The 17,312-nt window shown below is 44.7% G+C and overlaps 2 protein-coding genes across 3 annotated transcripts in view; both read right to left on the bottom strand.

Moving 5' to 3' along the window:
* LOC308385562 (guanine nucleotide-binding protein G(olf) subunit alpha-like) lies at positions 1-16,696 on the bottom strand. Of its 2 annotated transcripts, XM_080864551.1 has the most exons (16): positions 16,579-16,696; positions 16,377-16,411; positions 15,204-15,488; positions 14,787-14,873; positions 13,781-13,921; positions 13,276-13,348; positions 10,275-10,329; positions 10,005-10,124; positions 8,200-8,297; positions 7,732-7,786; positions 7,583-7,656; positions 1,800-1,858; positions 1,601-1,721; positions 1,126-1,256; positions 572-639; positions 1-495 (listed from the first exon to the last, which is right to left on the bottom strand). In XM_080864551.1, the coding sequence occupies exons 5-16, from the start codon at positions 13,914-13,916 to the stop codon at positions 349-351; spliced, it is 1,137 nt and encodes a 378-aa protein (XP_080720677.1). In that variant the 5' UTR covers positions 13,917-13,921; positions 14,787-14,873; positions 15,204-15,488; positions 16,377-16,411; positions 16,579-16,696; the 3' UTR covers positions 1-348. The 2 variants fall into 2 exon arrangements, with proteins under 2 accessions (XP_080720677.1, XP_080720676.1); XM_080864550.1 differs by having other exon boundaries at positions 13,781-15,488.
* The window catches only part of sycp2l (synaptonemal complex protein 2-like), a 24,125-nt gene continuing 23,248 nt past the window's right edge, over positions 16,436-17,312 (bottom strand). The window contains exons 23-24 of the mRNA XM_080864549.1: positions 16,899-16,945; positions 16,436-16,765 (exon numbers count right to left, since the gene is read on the bottom strand). Of these exons, the coding sequence (XP_080720675.1) occupies positions 16,711-16,765; positions 16,899-16,945 (102 nt within the window). The 3' untranslated portion in view covers positions 16,436-16,710. The remainder of the gene's footprint in view (positions 16,766-16,898; positions 16,946-17,312) is intronic.

The raw sequence follows: 17,312 nt of genomic DNA on the forward strand, positions 1-17,312 counted from the left end.
TGAACAGCTTCTGAATAAAGACTGACCTTTGACCCCAAGTTCACAGGTAAACAAAGGTGTTTAATTATTCAAATGGATCAGCCAATCAGAGCAAAGATAACACAAATAACATGTAAAAATAGATTTCCAGACTCCACCTCCTCCCACATGACACATTGCTGCCATGCCAATAATTCTGACCACAATGCCCTGCAGGACATAAAGAACATGGAACACACAGCTAATAAGAGTCTGTCCTAATCTATAATCACTAATAAATATCACAAACGCTATGAGCATTGATCGGCTATCTGCTTCCATTACTTATTGGCTTCTTCAGAGTGGCCGGGGCCAGGCGGCGCCCAGCAGTCAGAGCAGTTCATACTGCCGCAGGTGCATCCGCTGGATGATGTCACGGCAGTCGTTGAAGACACGGCGGATGTTCTCGGTGTCAACAGCACAGGTGAAGTGAGGGTAGCAGTAATGTTTGCCGTCACCACTCGCTGTACTGATCCTCTGAAACGGGAGTCGCATGTTAGTCTGAACACGCCATCGTGTGATAGCGTGATGTCAAGGCGGGAAGCGATTTTACCAGAAACTCATCTCTGATGAAGAACTTGGCCCTCATCACTTTGGGGTCTTCATCAGTGTCTGGAACAGCTGAAACAAGTGTGCATGGTCAAGAGGTGTGTTCACGTGCTCGAGGCGCACTCACGTGTTGGTGGGACAGATTTCAATTTGTGTTTATTCAACCAGGAAAAAATAAAAAGTCTCAAGATTAAAAGTCCCAACCAAGAATGACAGCATTACAGGCGTAAGCTACACATATATATACACACAAGTCATACAGCAGTCAATCACACAAAGGGGGGGGGGGGGAGAAAAATCACGTACAGACTTCAGTCACAATAAGCCTTCAGAAGCAACGCTCCAAGGCCAGAAACAAAGCTAATAATATTCAGGAAAAACCATTTGCATCCTGAATTAACTGCATTCAGCTCATTTAAAATGGCCTTAAACTCAGTCAAACCTTAAGTCTCCTGCACATTCTGCAGCCTATTCCAGGAGGAAGGAGCAGCAAGTTTGAAATTCAGTGCAAACCTTTGAGACAAGGACATTAACTTTCCACACTCTTTGGATATTTACCATCAGCAGGAAGCTGGTAGTTGTTATATTCTGGGAAATAATCCTCCAGCTTCGACTTTCCAGCCAGAATCTTCTCAGCAAGAACATCCTGTTTGTTCAGGAAGAGGATCACTGAAATAGTCTTCAGGAACCTATGGCCAATCAGAGAACAGGACAGTCAACTACATGTACTCAGTTGGTAGGAAGTGTTTAGAAGAAAGAAGAAGAAGAAAGTGTACTTTATTGGTCCCCGTGGGGAAAATCCCTCTCTGCATTTAACCCATTCACTCAGTGAAGCAGTGGGCAGCCATTGGGCGCCCAGGGAGCAGTGTGTAGGGACGGTACCTTGCTCAGGGGTACCTCAGGGTAGCTGTTCAGGGGAATCGAACCCCCGACCTCCCGATCATGGGGCCACCACTCTACCTACTGAGCTATCCCTGCCCTGTTTAAGGCAGCCAATCAGAGTGTAATTGGCAACTTCAGTCAGTCAGAGAACCTGTTGGTCCAGATGGATCTGAAGAGGTCCAGAGATTCTCGCAGCCGATTGGTGGAGTTGTCCTCACGGATCACCATGTTGTAGCTGCTGCTCGCTGCCACGAAGATGATGGCGGTCACATCTGGACGCAAGTGCACACACACATCAAACTCCCTGCTGCTTTCAGGCTCGATCGATAAAGAATCTGTTTTTTCCTCACCGTTGAAGCACTGAATCCACTTCCTGCGTTCGTCCCGCTGTCCTCCTACATCAAACATACTGACACACACAAACACGGTTAGAGCTGTCTGTCAGCATCAGTGATGGGAAGGTTACTTTAAAAATGTATTCCACTACCGACTACATGCCCCAAAATGTAGTTTGTAATTTATTCTGTTACGTTACTCAATGAAAGTAACGTGTTTTGAATAGTACATGAATGTCCAATTGCTGTGTGATTTATTACTATTACTGAAGGTTACTCTCCATACCAACACCAGCTAGATGTTTAAATCTTAATATAAATGAGTAACAGTAGGTGGACATTAGGTAAGGCTGCACTTTTTGCAGCAATCTCGTATAGAAAACTGTTTGGCACGTATATAAAACAGGTCCGCGGCTCCGAACCATAGTAAAGGGACCTCTGGCTAATACGTCGGGTTCGTGTTGGGCTTGTAGCTGAAAACTAGCTTTACTTTGTTGTCTGGGTCGACTTTGCGAGAGACACAGAGAGGCATTGAAAGGCTGCTCCAACTGAACTTATTGTTTGGGAGGAAAACACGAACACAGTGTACAGTCGAGTCTTACCAGTCGATTATTGTCAAGGTGATGAGTAGTCGAGCAGAGCCTGGAAAGCTCTGCCTATTTCCCCTCATTAAAATTTTTTTTTTGAATAATGATTTTTAAAATTTTTAAGATTAGGCTTAAAACTTTCCTTTTTGCTAAAGCATATAGTTAGGGCTGGACCAGGTGACCCTGAATCCTCCCTTAGTTATGCTGCAATAGACGTAGGCTGCCGGGGCTTCCCATGATGCATTGGGTGTTTCCTTTCCAGTCACCTTTCTCACTCACTATGTACAGTGGGGCAAAAAAGTATTTAGTCAGCCACCGATTGTGCAAGTTCCCCCACCTAAAATGATGACACAGGTCAGTAATTTGCACCAGAGGTACACTTCAACTGTGAGAGACAGAATGTGAAAAAAAAATCCATGAATCCACATGGTAGGATTTGTAAAGAATTTATTCGTAAATCAGGGTGGAAAATAAGTATTTGGTCAATAACAAAAATACAACTCAATACTTTGTAACATAACCTTTGTTGGCAATAACAGAGGTCAAACGTTTACTATAGGTCTTTACCAGGTTTGCACACACAGTAGCTGGTATTTTGGCCCATTCCTCCATGCAGATCTTCTCGAGAGCAGTGATGTTTTGGGGCTGTCGCCGAGCAACACGGACTTTCAACTCCCGCCACAGATTTTCTATGGGGTTGAGGTCTGGAGACTGGCTAGGCCACTCCAGGACTTTCAAATGCTTCTTACGGAGCCACTCCTTTGTTGCCCGGGCGGTGTGTTTTGGATCATTGTCATGTTGGAAGACCCAGCCTCGTTTCATCTTCAAAGTTCTCACTGATGGAAGGAGGTTTTGGCTCAAAATCTCACGATACATGGCCCCATTCATTCTGTCCTTAACACGGATCAGTCGTCCTGTCCCCTTGGCAGAAAAACAGCCCCATAGCATGATGTTTCCACCCCCATGCTTCACAGTAGGTATGGTGTTCTTGGGATGCAACTCAGTATTCTTCTTCCTCCAAACACGACGAGTTGAGTTTATACCAAGAAGTTCTACTTTGGTTTCATCTGACCACATGACATTCTCCCAATCCTCTGCTGTATCATCCATGTGCTCTCTGGCAAACTTCAGACGGGCCTGGACATGCACTGGCTTCAGCAGCGGAACACGTCTGACAGTGCGGGATTTGATTCCCTGCCGTTGTAGTGTGTTACTGATGGTGACCTTTGTTACTTTGGTCCCAGCTCTCTGCAGGTCATTCACCAGGTCCCCCGTGTGGTTCTGGGATCTTTGCTCACCATTCTCATGATCATTTTGACCCCACGGGATGAGATCTTGCGTGGAGCCCCAGATTGAGGGAGATTATCAGTGGTCTTGTATGTCTTCCATTTTCTGATGATTGCTCCCACAGTTGATTTTTTCACACCAAGCTGCTTGCCTATTGTAGATTCACTCTTCCCAGTCTGGTGCAGGTCTACAATACTTTTCCTGGTGTCCTTCGAAAGCTCTTTGGTCTTGGCCATGGCGGAGTTTGGAGTCTGACTGTTTGAGGCTGTGGACAGGTGTCTTTTAATACAGATGATGAGTTCAAACAGGTGCCATTCATACAGGTAACGAGTGGGGGACAGAAAAGCTTCTTACAGAAGACGTTACAGGTCTGTGAGAGCCAGAGATTTTCCTTGTTTGAGGTGACCAAATACTTATTTTCCACCCTAATTTACGAATAAATTCTTTACAAATCCTACCATGTGAATTCATGGATTTTTTTTTTCACATTCTGTCTCTCACAGTTCAAGTGTACCTCTGGTGCAAATTACTGACCTCTGTCATCATTTTAAGTCGGGGAACTTGCACAATCGGTGGCTGACTAAATACTTTTTTGCCCCACTGTATTAATAGACCTCTCTGCACTGAATCATACTTGTTATTAATCTCTGTCTCTCTTCCACAGATTGTCTTCATCCTGTTTTCCTTCTCTCACCCCAACTAATCACAGCAGATGGCCCCACCCCTCCCTGATCCTGGTTCTGCCGGAGGTTTCTTCCTGTTAAAAGGGAGTTTTTCCTTCCCACTGTCGCCAAAGTGCTTGCTCATAGGGGGTCATATGATTGTTGGGTTTTTTCTCTGTATTTTCTCTGTATTATTTTAGGCTCTACCTTACAATATAAAGCGCCTTGAGGCGACTGTTGTGATTTGGCGCTATATAAATAAAATTGAATTGAAAAATATTTCTTCACATCATTATCTGGGCCGCAAGTAGAGGTGACATGGGCCGCGAGATTGAGACACGGGCATTAGAGCCTCTTAATGCGTGTTTTGTTTGGGTTTCCACTGTGTGTGGAATTACCAAAAATAGAGAGGCCATAGCCTAATATATGACACAGGGAAATACCGCTGTGTAATCCATTTATTTCAACAAAGTAACTGTATTCTGATTACCACCTTTTAAAGGGTAACTGTAATGGAATACAGTTACTCATATTTTGCATTTTAATACGTAACACCGGTACATCTATTCCATTACTCCCCAACACTTGTCAGCAGTGCATTGTGGTTATTCATCAGTGATCTACAATCAGGTTCTCTGATGGGGCTTATGGTTTTCTTTAGGAACAAGAAGTAATTAAGTAAGTAACAAAGCAAACAAAGCCAATCTGAGCCAAGAGCTTCCCAAATACAAGCAGTATATTAAATGCCCGACCAGAGAGGAGAGGACCTTGGACCACTGTTACAGCACGATCAGCGGGGTCTATCGCGTGGTTCACTCGGACTTTCTGACCACGTCATGATCCACCTAATCCCCGCGTACAGACAGAGGCTGAAGCTCTCCAAACCTGTCGTGAGGGCTAAAAAAAAAAACCAAAAAAAACTGGAGCAACGAGGCTGTGGAGGAGCTTCGCACGTGTTTGGAGTCTACAGACTGGGACACAATGAAGGCTGCTTCTAACAGCTTGGACGAGTTTACGGACACTGTCACCTCCTATATCCACTTCTGTGAGGTCAGCATTGTGCCATCACGCACCAGGGTGAGTTATAACAATGACAAACCCTGGTTTACTCCTACACTCAAAAAGCTGTAGCTGGAAAAGAGAAAGGCGTTCAGAAGCGGAGCCAGGGACTGCTACAGAGAGGCCAAGTACAGGTTCACTAAAGAAGTGGACATTGCTAAACATCAGCACTCTGAGAAGATGCAGCAGCAGATCTCAGAGAATGACTCGGCCTCTGTGTGGAAAGGTTTTAGGAATATCACCAACTACAAGCCTAAAACCCCCCACTCCACTGACGACTTGCTCTTAGCCAACACCCTTAACGACTTTTACTGCCGTTTTGACGAGCTATCAGGCAGCCTTCACACCTCCAACGGCCCCAACAATAGAGACACTTTGGACACTCATTCCCCCACCTCTCCCCCCTCCATAGAGCCATCACCACCTTCAAACACTTCACCTACAACACCCCCCTCCTCACCCCACAAAAAAGAGGATTTCACACCACCTCCTCCCACCACAACTCTTCATATTCAAACAGATGTGAGGAAGCAGTTTAAGAGTCTGAATGCTCGGAAAGCTCCTGGCCCAGACGGTGTGTCTCCTGCCACCCTCAGACACTGTGCAAACGAGCTGGCCTCAGTGTTTTCTGGCATTTTCAACTCGTCACTGCAGGCATGTCATGTGTCTGCCTGCTTCAAGTCCTCTACCATAATCCCTGTCCCCAAGAAACCTAGGATCACTGGACTAAATGACTACAGACCTGTGGCTCTGACATCTGTGGTCATGAAGTCATTTGAGCGCCTGGTTCTCTCCTACCTCAAAACCCTACGGCCCCCCTCCTGGACCCCCTGCAGTTTGCATACAGAGCCAACAGGTCTGTAGATGACGCCATCAACATGGCCCTACACTTCATCCTGCAGCATCTGGACTCCCCAGGAACCTACGCCAGGATCCTGTTTGTGGACTTCAGCCCTGCCTTCAACACCATCCTTCCAGACCATCTCCAAGGCAAGCTTTCCCAGATGAATGTGCCCGATCCAATCTGCCGGTGGATCACTGACTTCCTGACGGACAGGAAGCAGCATGTGAGGCTGGGAAAGAATGTCTCGGACTCCCGGACCATCAGCACCGGCTCCCCTCAGGGCTGTGTTCTTTCTCCTCTGCTCTTCTCCCTGTACACCAACTGCTGCACCTCCACCCACCAGTCTGTCAAGCTAATCAAGTTTGCAGATGACACCACCGTTATTGGACTCATCTCGGACGGGGATGAGTCTGCCTACAGGAGGGAGGTTGAACGTCTGGTGCCCTGGTGCAGCCACAACAACCTGGTGCTGAACGCCCAGAAGACAGTGGAGATTATTGTGGACTTCAGGAAACACACAGCCCCCCCCCCCATCATCCTGACTGACACCCCCATCACCACTGTGGACTCATTCCACTTCCTGGGTACCACCATCACCCAGGACCTGAAGTGGGAGCCCACCATCACCTCCGTCATAAAGAAAGCCCAGCAGAGATGTACTTCCTGAGGCAGCTGAAGAAATTCAACCTGCCAACACGGACGATGACGCAATTCTACACTGCAATCATCGAGTCCATCCTCACCTCCTCCATCACCGTGTGGTACGCTGGAGCCACTATCAGGGACAAACAGAGACTGCAGCGTGTTGTGCGCTCTGCTGAGAAGGTGATTGGCTGCAGACTCCCACATCTGCAGGACCTGTACGCCTCCAGGACACTGGGGCGTACAGCTCAGCTCACAGCTGACCGTTCTCACCCTGGACACAGTCTGTTTGACCTGCTCCCCTCAGGCAGGAGGCTCCGGTCCATTCGCACCAGAACCTCTCGCCATGAGAACAGTTTCTTCCCCTCTGCTGTTGGACTCATGAACAATAACCACATGACTGTTGGCACCACTAACATATGACCCTATGCTGTGTTCACTGCATCATTCCATGTTTGCACTGATCACCACCTGCACTCATGTATATAAATCTATCTACTTAGCACTTATTTTTATTTTTGTTTATTTCAGCGTTGTCTGACAGTATGTTTGCACTAAGTACCACAGCAATTTCCTAATGTTGTAAACCTGCTCAACATTGGCCTGGTAAATGGCCTGTATTTGTATAGCGCTTTTACTAGTCCCCTAGTAAAACCCTTTCTGATTCCGATTCTAATTTCCTGTCTGTGAAACTGTTCTGCTGGTCGTTCCACTTACTGGAAGTTGACTTTGTCCACCTGAAAACTGGTTTCAAAAATCCCTGAAGTCAGAACTCTGCAGCGCAGCAGGTCCTGCAGGAGGAGAACAGCGAGTCAGCAATAGGTGAGTCATGCTGGGTGCTGCTGTTTGATTGGCTGGTTCGTTACCTGGTCGGTGGGTGAGTAATCGGGCCTCCGAACTGATTCCAGCCGATTCAGGAAGCTGAAACACAGGATGAGATAATGATGAGAAGCTGTACAGGAGTGTTGTGATTGGTCCACTGAGATTGCAGAGTGTGTGATGGTTTGTATATCTTTATGAGGACACAGTTCTCTTTGCAGTGACAGTGCAGTAGCATTCAGGTGGGGCCTATGTTTGATTGTGAACTGACTACACCTGCCAATGGGATGCCTGAGAATCTTTGGGTTACCAAATGATACAGCTAACTTCTTTTGTAATTTAAAGTCAAACCCATGCTTCTTCAAGCTCTGGTCTCAGTCTCCACATTTATGCTTTTGAACCAAGTTGTAACATGAGTGAGGGTCAGAAGCGGTATCTGTGCTGAGGTGTGCCAGTGCCCTGGGTGTAATGAAGGCCCTCACAAAGACTGGAACATGTGAATGTGAGTGTCTTACTACTGAGCGCAGTCAATCAGCTGATATTCATTGGCACGCTCAAAGCACGCCTTCACACCGTCGTCCTCCCACAGCTTCTGAGCATGCTCAAAGAACTCCTGAAAGATCAAAAGTTTAGCTTTGACGTTTCCTGTCGAAGCATGATTGTGAATCCATCAGCATATCTGCAGGGGGAAAAGGGCGTAGACAACGAGGAAGAGACGGCACACTTTTTGGAGATGTGTTTTCCCTTACATCGTCTGACTGACTGGACGACTTCATATCAGAAGTGAGGAAAAGCAAAGTCAAATGTGATGAGACCGTAACATGGAGATTTTTTTCCCTGTGGACATGCTGATGGATGTTAGCATGATTGTGTTTCAGTAGGAAATATTTTGTGCTGTGTGATAACCTGTGATGCTGTAAACTGTTTGGTTGTGTTGGCTAAGAGACTCATTTATAGCATAAAGTAGCACTGATAGCTGATCATCTGCTTTGCCCAGCTGATTGGCTCGATACACCCGGTGTTGCAGGGAAAAACTGGAGTGTCGGACTCCAGCCGTCGGTCTGGGGACTCAAACAGGCTCTCCACCTCCACACTCCTCGTACACAAACACCAACCTCACAGCTAACAGCTGTTTCAGTGCAGCACTTCCTGCTACAGACAGTAAAGTGGACAGTCTTTCCTGGTTTAACATGAACTCACTGCTGCAGCACTAAAGTGATCCCGTCACACTGAAACCTTGATCCAGTTCGGGACACAAAGGTAGTTTATTTCATTCATTTTCACGTGTTTGCCGTTCAAACCCAGGCTTCCTGTCTACGCAGTAGAATGTCACAGCTCTGTAACCCTCCGGCCACACTGGTATGTCAGTGGGCAGATGTTGTTAAACATGAACTCACAGGTAGTTGATTTTATCATTTATAAATCATGTGGTGCTGACTGAAGGCTGGATGAACAGAGCTCATGTTGCTGGTTATTACAGTAGCGTCCACACCTAATCTACTGAGGAGGAGCTGTGATTTCCACAGTTTAATATTTTTAGGGCGGCTGACACGTTGGCAGGGCGATGTCGGCTGACTGGACAGCAGTGACTGCGCCGTGAAGCGTGTGAGAGTGAAGCAACGCAGGAAGACATTTGTTTTGAGTCTGAGTCTTCAGAGACTCCACTGTTTGGATAATGAGGCCTCAGGTGATTCCCTGAGGCAGGTGTGTGTGCGGCTGAGGTGAAGCAGTTACATCATGTCATTAACATCATTAAAACAAACAAGATTTAAAGCAGGTCTCCTGGTGCTGCTTTAAAGGTGCAGCTCACCTGTAATCAGGTAAGTCTTCTCTTAGCTGCTGACGACTGCAGACAGCTTCAGCCGAGCTGCCTGTATGTGTCACACCTTGGTCTCACCTGTCCTGCAGGAAGTCCTGACCATTGGTCACGAGGTGACAATACGGAGATGTTGGATTAACTTCATCGCTTTCAGTGATTATTTATATTTCTGTGATGGCTGGAAACTTAAACACAAACTGATCTTTACACAGAGTGGTGAAGAAAATCCTTTTGACAATTCACACAACAATCACACCCCAGTGATGTCACCCACTTCAAATCCACCAGCGTCAACCTTTAAAACAGAAACACCTTTAACAACTTCTTTCTTCCAGCCAGTCAAACGTTCACACGCCACACGACCTCCGACCGTCATGTGACGTGTCTGATTTCCTGCAGGACTGAAAGAAACTCGCCTGTTTATGCTCGCTGCGCCAGCTTTACAGGTAAGCAGCCTCACCTCTGTGTGTGTGTGTGTGTGTGTGTGTGTGTGTGTGTTACCTCGGTGTATTCAAAGTCAGACAGAGGACCGATGCTCTTGATGTAGTCCGCTCTGAACTGGTTACCAGGGTTACCCAGGGGAATGGGCGGAGCCAGAATAGTCATAGCTGACACAATTGTCTAAAACAAACAAACAAACAAACAAACACACACACACACACACTTGCTCCAGCTGTCCGTCACCACCTGTGATTAACCTCCAACTGGAAATTGTTTTTCAAATGTTTGAACCAATTACTGAGGTTCTGTGTTCGCCATCATGTCACTCACCACGATGGCGTCCTTCACGTTCTTCCTGATGTCCTGAACCTTTTGCTGCTTCTCCCTGAAAGACCAACATGAAAACTGGCTCAGGTAAAACATCCTGATGCCTCAAGAGTCTGAACATGTTCAGCTGCAGTTTGTTTAGTCCTCAGTCTCCATCTACACCCAACGTCTTGTCATTCAAGCTACACTCCACAAGATAAAACTTTATTCCAATTCAAGTCACAAACAGAGACACATCTGGGCGTCTCCACCTGTGATGATGTCATTATTAGAAATATTGATCCAAAAAACACTTATTATAATAATAAACACTTTGACATTAATGAGGGATTAAATATAGTGACTCCAGCATCTACCGAGGCCATTCATAAACATTTTTAAGGATTTTTCACAAGCGGAAGACAGCTGACAGTTTTTGTTTTATACTTTGTGAAGCACTTTGTGATCTTTCTATCTAGAAACGTGCTATATAAATAACATTTTACTTACTGACAATTTTCCTAGGAATGGACATCCCAGCAAATTCACCCCAAAGACTGAACAGGTATGGACAGTTTGCAAAGCTGCATCGTATTAAACCAGAACACTTACACTTTTATACAATACCAAAGTCAAGATATTTGTTTTTTTATAATGCGCATGTTTGGAGAAAACCATGGTTCTGTCTAAGACCTATACATCATGCCTATTGGCCAGGGTTATGTATTTAACCAACCGCACTGCAGTCAGCTGATGCTTTAAAGCAAGTGGATCTGCTTTGTGCAGTTTCAAACTTTTCTTTTAGATGTGTTGGTTTAGCAGAAGCATAACTATATTTAAGGATGCATGAAAGTTTTCACAGCCAACCTTCATGTGCTTTGTGGTGTGGAAACAGGGTGTCCTGTGTCCTGCTGAGGGTGCATCAGTAGTATAGGGTTAACTATCCAGTCCCTGTACCATATACAGTGGGGCAAAAAAGTATTTAGTCAGCCACCGATTGTGCAAGTTCCCCGACTTAAAATGATGACAGAGGTCAGTAATTTGCACCAGAGGTACACTTGAACTGTGAGAGACAGAATGTGAAAAAAAAAAAGAATCCATGAATTCACATGGTAGGATTTGTAAAGAATTTATTCGTAAATCAGGGTGGAAAATAAGTATTTGGTCACCTCAAACAAGGAAAATCTCTGGCTCTCACAGACCTGTGACGTCTTCTGTAAGAAGCTTTTCTGTCCCCCACTCGTTACCTGTATGAATGGCACCTGTTTGAACTCATCATCTGTATAAAAGACACCTGTCCACAGCCTCAAACAGTCAGACTCCAAACTCCGCCATGGCCAAGACCAAAGAGCTTTCGAAGGACACCAGGAAAAGTATTGTAGACCTGCACCAGACTGGGAAGAGTGAATCTACAATAGGCAAGCAGCTTGGTGTGAAAAAATCAACTGTGGGAGCAATCATCAGAAAATGGAAGACATACAAGACCACTGATAATCTCCCTCGATCTGGGGCTCCACGCAAGATCTCATCCCGTGGGGTCAAAATGATCATGAGAATGGTGAGCAAAGATCCCAGAACCACACGGGGGGACCTGGTGAATGACCTGCAGAGAGCTGGGACCAAAGTAACAAAGGTCACCATCAGTAACACACTACAACGGCAGGGAATCAAATCCCGCAGTGCCAGACGTGTTCCGCTGCTGAAGCCAGTGCATGTCCAGGCCCGTCTGAAGTTTGCCAGAGAGCACATGGATGATACAGCAGAGGATTGGGAGAATGTCATGTGGTCAGATGAAACCAAAGTAGAACTTCTTGGTATAAACTCAACTCGTCGTGTTTGGAGGAAGAAGAATACTGAGTTGCATCCCAAGAACACCATACCTACTGTGAAGCATGGGGGTGGAAACATCATGCTATGGGGCTGTTTTTCTGCCAAGGGGACAGGACGACTGATCCGTGTTAAGGACAGAATGAATGGGGCCATGTATCGTGAGATTTTGAGCCAAAACCTCCTTCCATCAGTGAGAACTTTGAAGATGAAACGAGGCTGGGTCTTCCAACATGACAATGATCCAAAACACACCGCCCGGGCAACAAAGGAGTGGCTCCGTAAGAAGCATTTGAAAGTCCTGGAGTGGCCTAGCCAGTCTCCAGACCTCAACCCCATAGAAAATCTGTGGCGGGAGTTGAAAGTCCGTGTTGCTCGGCGACAGCCCCAAAACATCACTGCTCTCGAGAAGATCTGCATGGAGGAATGGGCCAAAATACCAGCTACTGTGTGTGCAAACCTGGTAAAGACCTATAGTAAACGTTTGACCTCTGTTATTGCCAACAAAGGTTATGTTACAAAGTATTGAGTTGTATTTTTGTTATTGACCAAATACTTATTTTCCACCCTGATTTACCAATAAATTCTTTACAAATCCTACCATGTGGATTCATGGATTTTTTTTTCACATTCTGTCTCTCACAGTTGAAGTGTACCTCTGGTGCAAATTACTGACCTCTGTCATCATTTTAAGTGGGGGAACTTGCACAATCAGTGGCTGACTAAATACTTTTTTGCCCCACTGTATGTTTACCTTACTAGCTATGTTCTGCATCCTATTCATTCTTGGTGGGCTCTGCCAGACTCGCCTTTTGTCAGTCTGTTCATAGAACTTCATGGCGTATCCAAGTGATGGAGGGATCTGCTTTGATCTCTCTGCACTTTGTGGATTATGTGATTCTTTTAGCACCGGGTGCATTGGTAAAGCAGTGGGAATGAGAAGTCCAACTTCTGATTCTCAGATAGAAAAGGGTGCAGTGTCTACTGCACATGAGGGGCAGAGTGCCTAAGTCCCAGACGCACTGCTCACTCAATAACAGCAGAGTTTCAACCTAGCCTGGGATTAACATCAGCACAAAGACTGAGCCAGAAGCTTCATGACGTAGGTTTCCATGAGCCAACACCTACTGGTTATGTACACTGTGATGTATGCATGCGTGTACGAATGTGTATGTGCTAATGGCTTTAATAAACTCACTCAGCATTAAAGCCGTCCACATGAAGAATCCTCATCTGTTTGACAATGGTGCTTTTACCCGATTCTCCTGCACCTACAGTTACAGAGAGATGGATGGACAGATGCGATCCTTACAGTCAACATGGTCTTCCTCACACATAATATTCAGAAAGCTGAGCCAGGTTTTAGTGGATAAAATGAGTGGCTGCTTTTTTCTTCTTATATCACCTACTGGTGTAAACACATGGAGTCTCATAGCTTTCATGGGTGACGAGCTCAAGAGCTAAAGTCTGATTAGAGATGTCAAGTATTGTCATAATTTATTGTTGGGTAACTAAATGTTTGGCTAAAGTTCAAAATATTATATAAGCTTTGTCAGAGGACCCAAAATCTGGTGACATGACGGTGCTACTGTGACAGAAAGCCTAACATAGCCTTATTGTGCCCCATATTTGGAACTACTTTTTAAAGTTAATTCTGAAATTGCTCAAACAAAAATAGATTGAAAGAGACGGCGGCATCTCACCAAGCAGTAAGAGTCTGTGTGTAGCTTTGTACGTCTGTCGTTCCCTCTGCAGCTGCTTCTCAATCTTCTTATTTGCTTCTCTCTTTGCCTTTTCATCCAGTCGTTCTTCATCTGTTTTGCCGCCCAGACAGCCCATCTCAACTGGAACCATAGAAACCAGTAAGAACCGGACAAAGACCCACCACACAGCGCATCTTTGTTTTTTTTAATGTGTGTAAATTCTTGAGCCATCCCTCAGGTTTTTTTTATAGCTCAACTTCCTGGTGACTTTTAAAGTGGTCTTGAGCAGTTGTTTTTCAGGCTTTGAGGAAGCTCCTTTAAACTTCTTCTTTGGCTGCTTTTTTATTCATGTTTTTGACTGTTGGCTGACAGCTTGGCACATCGTAGCAGGGACGGCGTAAGGGGGAGAAAAGTCCACTTTAAGGATCGTTGACAGAAATAACATTTGTTTACCAACATTAGTTTTGTTTTCTTTTTGGCAAGGAGGAATAAATCCAGTTAGCTTCTGGCCCCGCCTCACCCCACCTCATTTCATGATTTGGTCCAGGAGCACGCCCCCCAGCTGATGCCGAGCAGTAAGACGGTTGGATGGCTCCATTAAAACGTGAAGCCTGGGATAGACAGACTAATGAAACTCGTAGTGTAGGAAGCTCAAGCAGTTTCTTCAGTGTTAGCTAGCTAGCTTCATTCCTAAAAGGAATGTTTTTGGTGTGTATGGGTCTGCATGTATTTTGCCGCTGCTCAAGTGCTTTACTTAAGTACACTTGTACTAAAAAAGCAGATCTCCAATACTGAAAACCAAGATCTAGCGTAGCATAGATCTTGGTTTTCAGTATTGGAGTTTTTTTAAAATAGAAATCTGATATCAGTAGATGAAAGTGTTACTGTGAAGAGCATTTGAAGAATGTGTATAATTGTTCCGAGTACTTTTACTTTAAATGCTACAGGTAGTTTATTTTTTAATTGAAATGCTGAGTTTAAATTGTAGAAGTTGTTTAACACAAACCAGATTTAAAATCCTTGCAGTCGTGTGGGGACACGGAGCCAAACAACGTTTCCTACACTGGATTTGCTTTTTCCTCCTGGAAACATCCTACATGGTGGATCACAGACAGCAAAGGATTTGTGTATTTGTGCTTTTACCCTTCTTCACAAATACTTTCTGGTCTTCACAGCCTGGTTCATGCCTGACAGGTCTCTCTGTCACACTCACGTAGATTTATAACAAGCAATAACAAAAACAAACCATAGAGGAAAAATGGAAATGGGTTTGAATGGAAAACGAAATCTTAAAAATGTAAATAAACAGTTTTCACTCTTATAATAAACTGATTGCTCTGAGATAAACTACATTCTAAACTGTAAATGAGCTGGGTACAGGACCCTAGCACTGATCCAGTTTAAAAGTCTGAAAGGTACCGACCCGTGATGTCTCAGCAGCTCAGGATCAGTCCGGCCATCAAAGTCCACGAAGAAGAAGAATACAGAGTTGTTGGCCCAGGTCCAGTTTCAGTCCAGTTCAGGCAGACGGAGCAGATTGCTGCTGCTCGGGTGTGCTCTTCTCTGAGTAGTGACACACCTGAGCAGCTCTCTCCCACCTGCCTCCCCTCTAAGGTCTCTAACGGTGCCTCATTAGGCATCTCCCCATCTCCTTTCCTTTGGGGGATCTTTGCTGTTTTTCCTCTTGTGTCAGTTTGTTGCCTGACGACTAGTGGCACAGACACAAAAACAAACTGGTTTCAGGCAGGACTCTGTTGGACCAGAACAGACTCCAGTCCAGATAAAAGGTCGAAACTGATGTTTGGGAGGAAACGGGTGCAGGAATAAAACTCGGAAAGACAAATCTGAGATATTTCAACATGCGATGCGTTTCCTTTGTAACCTTACTGAAATAAATGAAGCTTTGGGAGATAACGTGACTGCAGTTTTTTCAGCAGCTCCTCGTACAAACACCTGAACTCCTTTTATTTCTTCAGCCATGCAGCGACATTAACATGTGGCTCACATGCAGTCAGTGTAATCTGAATCATAAATAAAGGTTTTTGTCCACAACCAACTGCAGCTGTTTTAAACACCAAACTGCAGAAAGCTCTGAATCTCTGGCTGATTACTCTGAGCTGCATGCGTGTGATACAGACCATAAACTGTTTAAGCAGCAGGGGCGCTGCTGCACAGGGACCAGTACACTCAGCGTTTCACCACCTGTGCAGGCTCAAGGAGCGCATCTTTTTTTCTTTTTTTTTTTTCTTTTTTTTTTTAACTGTGGGCATTATTCCCCTCATATTTATTGTGATTATTAAAATATTTTGTTTGCGTTTGTTCTTTGGAACAGACATCATTTCTCAAGTGCTCCACCAAGTTTGTCTCCACCTGGTGGATTGGTCAAGTCACTGCAGCCTTTCAAACTTTAACCATGGCAATGAGCTGTTACCACTAAAGACAATAAGAAATAAAACATAAACAAATAAATGTCAGCACGTATCGATTATTGTAACGCTCTCCTTTCTAGGCTACCAAAGAAAAGTTTTAGAGGTTTACAGATGGTGCAAGGCAGGCATGCTCTGTGGGGGTTTTTAAAGCTAAGTTGAAGACTCACTTGTTCATCCGATCCTACATGTCTTAATTCGCTGCCTTTAAAAAAAAAAAAAAAAGAAGTTATTTTTAACTTGTGTTTTTAAACGTGTATTGCTGTGCATCACTTTTATTTATCTCTTTATTTTCAAAGAGGTGTACTTTGTCTGAAAGCACTTTATAAATAAAATCATCATCACTACTACAACAAATAAAAATGAACTCACTGACTTCTGCTCTTTGTTTTTATTTGTTGTCTTCAAATATATTTTGTCCGTATTCTGAGGAGAAACTTAAATACTAAACTTTGTGTTCTAACAAAAGAAACTGAAATGTGTCTCTCAAAGACATATGCTTCTTTACTGGCTGGCTGGATGCTCCACCCCCGCCTCGCCACCCTCCGAAGACTTCAACCTGAGGTGACAAAAAATGAATCCTGAAGATTTAACGTCTGACAAGTTAAAACTAGTCTGGATCAGTTAAGTGTAAGATTTAAAACAAAACTCAAACTCGATCTTTCCGTGTGAACAGGTGGAATCAGACTGACCTCTGCTGTTGTTCAGCGCAGAAGGAGCTGAGTCGCTGCATCTCAGACTGGAAAAAACAATTTTTGGATCAGGTCTTAAAAATTCAACCTTTGGTTTGGAAGAAGCCACAACTTTTCATCAGCTTATGTTTTTCTTGGTTGTTCAGTGCATGTACTACAGACTCATATATTCCTCAAATACACCTCACTGTCATTAGTAGTAGAAGTAGAGATAAGTTTCTCGGGCCCTGCCCTGTTCCCCACCACCAGTCCTCATTTGGGCCACGGTCACTTTAAGTTGCAGTGAGTTGTCACCACATCACCATGAAATGCTTCCAAAGTGGACGTAGCTTTAGGCCTGCTTTGACAATCTCAATGAAGAGAGCACTACAGATGTGAAAGCAGATGATAGAGTGTCAAGAGAGCAACTTTCAG

The sequence above is a fragment of the Rhamphochromis sp. 'chilingali' genome (genome assembly GCF_963969265.1).
Source record: "Rhamphochromis sp. 'chilingali' genome assembly, chromosome: 18".
Taxonomy (NCBI): Eukaryota; Metazoa; Chordata; class Actinopteri; order Cichliformes; family Cichlidae; genus Rhamphochromis; species Rhamphochromis sp. 'chilingali'.

Bases quoted from the DNA above. Each gene is read 5' to 3' on its own strand.
- LOC308385562 (XM_080864550.1), bottom strand. From the start codon at position 13,931: ATGGTTCCAGTTGAGATGGGCTGTCTGGGCGGCAAAACAGATGAAGAA. The intron at 10,330-13,275 runs GTGAGTTTATTA...TTGGTCTTTCAG, and splicing joins GTGGACGGCTTTAATGCTGA to GGAGAAGCAGCAAAAGGTTC. The intron at 7,657-7,731 runs GTAACGAACCAG...CTCCTCCTGCAG, and splicing joins ATTACTCACCCACCGACCAG to GACCTGCTGCGCTGCAGAGT.